The sequence below is a fragment of the Sinocyclocheilus rhinocerous genome, unplaced genomic scaffold (genome assembly GCF_001515625.1).
Source record: "Sinocyclocheilus rhinocerous isolate Xijiao unplaced genomic scaffold, SAMN03320098_v1.1 scaffold3689, whole genome shotgun sequence".
In the NCBI taxonomy this organism is placed as follows: domain Eukaryota; kingdom Metazoa; phylum Chordata; class Actinopteri; order Cypriniformes; family Cyprinidae; genus Sinocyclocheilus; species Sinocyclocheilus rhinocerous.
Window position 1 is genome coordinate 31,663 of NW_015624251.1, and position 1,358 is coordinate 33,020.

The 1,358-nt window shown below is 38.7% G+C and overlaps 1 protein-coding gene across 1 annotated transcript in view; it reads right to left on the bottom strand.

The window, feature by feature from the left end:
• Positions 1-35: 35 nt before the first annotated feature.
• The window catches only part of LOC107739981 (solute carrier family 12 member 1-like), a 13,702-nt gene continuing 12,379 nt past the window's right edge, over positions 36-1,358 (bottom strand). Inside the window, exons 24-26 of the mRNA XM_016552254.1 lie at positions 1,212-1,347; positions 254-321; positions 36-171 (exon numbers count right to left, since the gene is read on the bottom strand). Of these exons, the coding sequence (XP_016407740.1) occupies positions 36-171; positions 254-321; positions 1,212-1,347 (340 nt within the window). The remainder of the gene's footprint in view (positions 172-253; positions 322-1,211; positions 1,348-1,358) is intronic.

Here is a 1,358-nt window from a genome sequence, read left to right on the forward strand (position 1 = left end):
TGTGTCTGTGTGTGTGTGTGTGTGTGTTCTGTTCTTCAGGAGTAGAAGGTCAGCACACTCTGATGGTTTCCTCGTATCAGGACGGTCGGCGGTAGATTCTTTGTCAGCGCATCTAGCCAGGCCATATACAGATGATCAGAGACGGAGCCTTTACGGGCGATGGGCATGCTCCTGTAACACACACACACACACACACGTTAGTCACATGATCACGTACTGACACGCACATAATGCTGATGAGGATGTGACTTACACCACGATGAGTTTGGCTGCTCTCGAGCTCTCCTGAAGCAGCTCATTCAGACGCACCTGCAGCATCGTCTGCGGACAGTAAAGCACAGACGCTTATCTCAGACTCGTGTGATCGATCTTTTGGATTTAGTCCTTTGGGATGTGGAATAATAGATTTTTGTTTTTGAAAGAGTCTCTTCTGCTTACCATGGCTGCATTTATTTGATCAAAAATACAATAAAAATATGAAATATTATTATAATTTAAAACAGTTGTTTTCTATGTGAATCTCTGTTAAACTGTAATTTATTTCTGTGATGCGCAGCTGTATTTTCAGCATCATTACTCCAGTCTTCAGTGTCACATGATCTTCAGAAATCATAATAATATGCTGATTTGCTGCTCAAGAAACATTTCTGATTATTATCAATGTTGAAAACAGTTGTGCTGCACAATATTTTTGTGGAAACTGATTATTTTATTTTTCAGGATTCACAGATGAATAGAAAGTTCAAAAGAACAGCATTTATTTGAAATAGAATCTTTTGTAGCATTATAAATGTCTTTGCTGTCACTTTTTATCAATTTAATGCATCCTTGAGGAATGAAAGTTTAATTTCTTATTTTGTATGCCAAACTTTATATGAATATTTTTATGAATAGTAGTGTATCACGGTTTCCACAAAAATATTGTGCAGCACAACTGTTTTCAACATTGATAATAATCAGAAATGTTTCTTGAGCAGCAAATCAGCATATTAGAATGATTTCTGAAGATCATGTGACACTGAAGACTGGAGTAATGATGCTGAAAATACAGCTGCGCATCACAGAAATAAATTACAGTTTAACAGAGATTCACATAGAAAACAGCTGTTTTAAATAGCAATAATATTTCACTGTTTTTACTGTATTTTGATCAAATAACTGCAGCTGTGGTGAGCAGGATACAGCAGCTGTAATGTTCTCTGGGATTCTACCTTCTCCTCGAAGGCGTCCAGCTCAGCATCCGTGATCTTCCAGGGATGTTCTTTCCTCAGAACTTCAGCCTGCGACGTCTCCTTTGAACCCTCGTGCATCCGGAACGGCTCGATCATGTCCTCGAAGAGTTTCCAGCTGACACACAC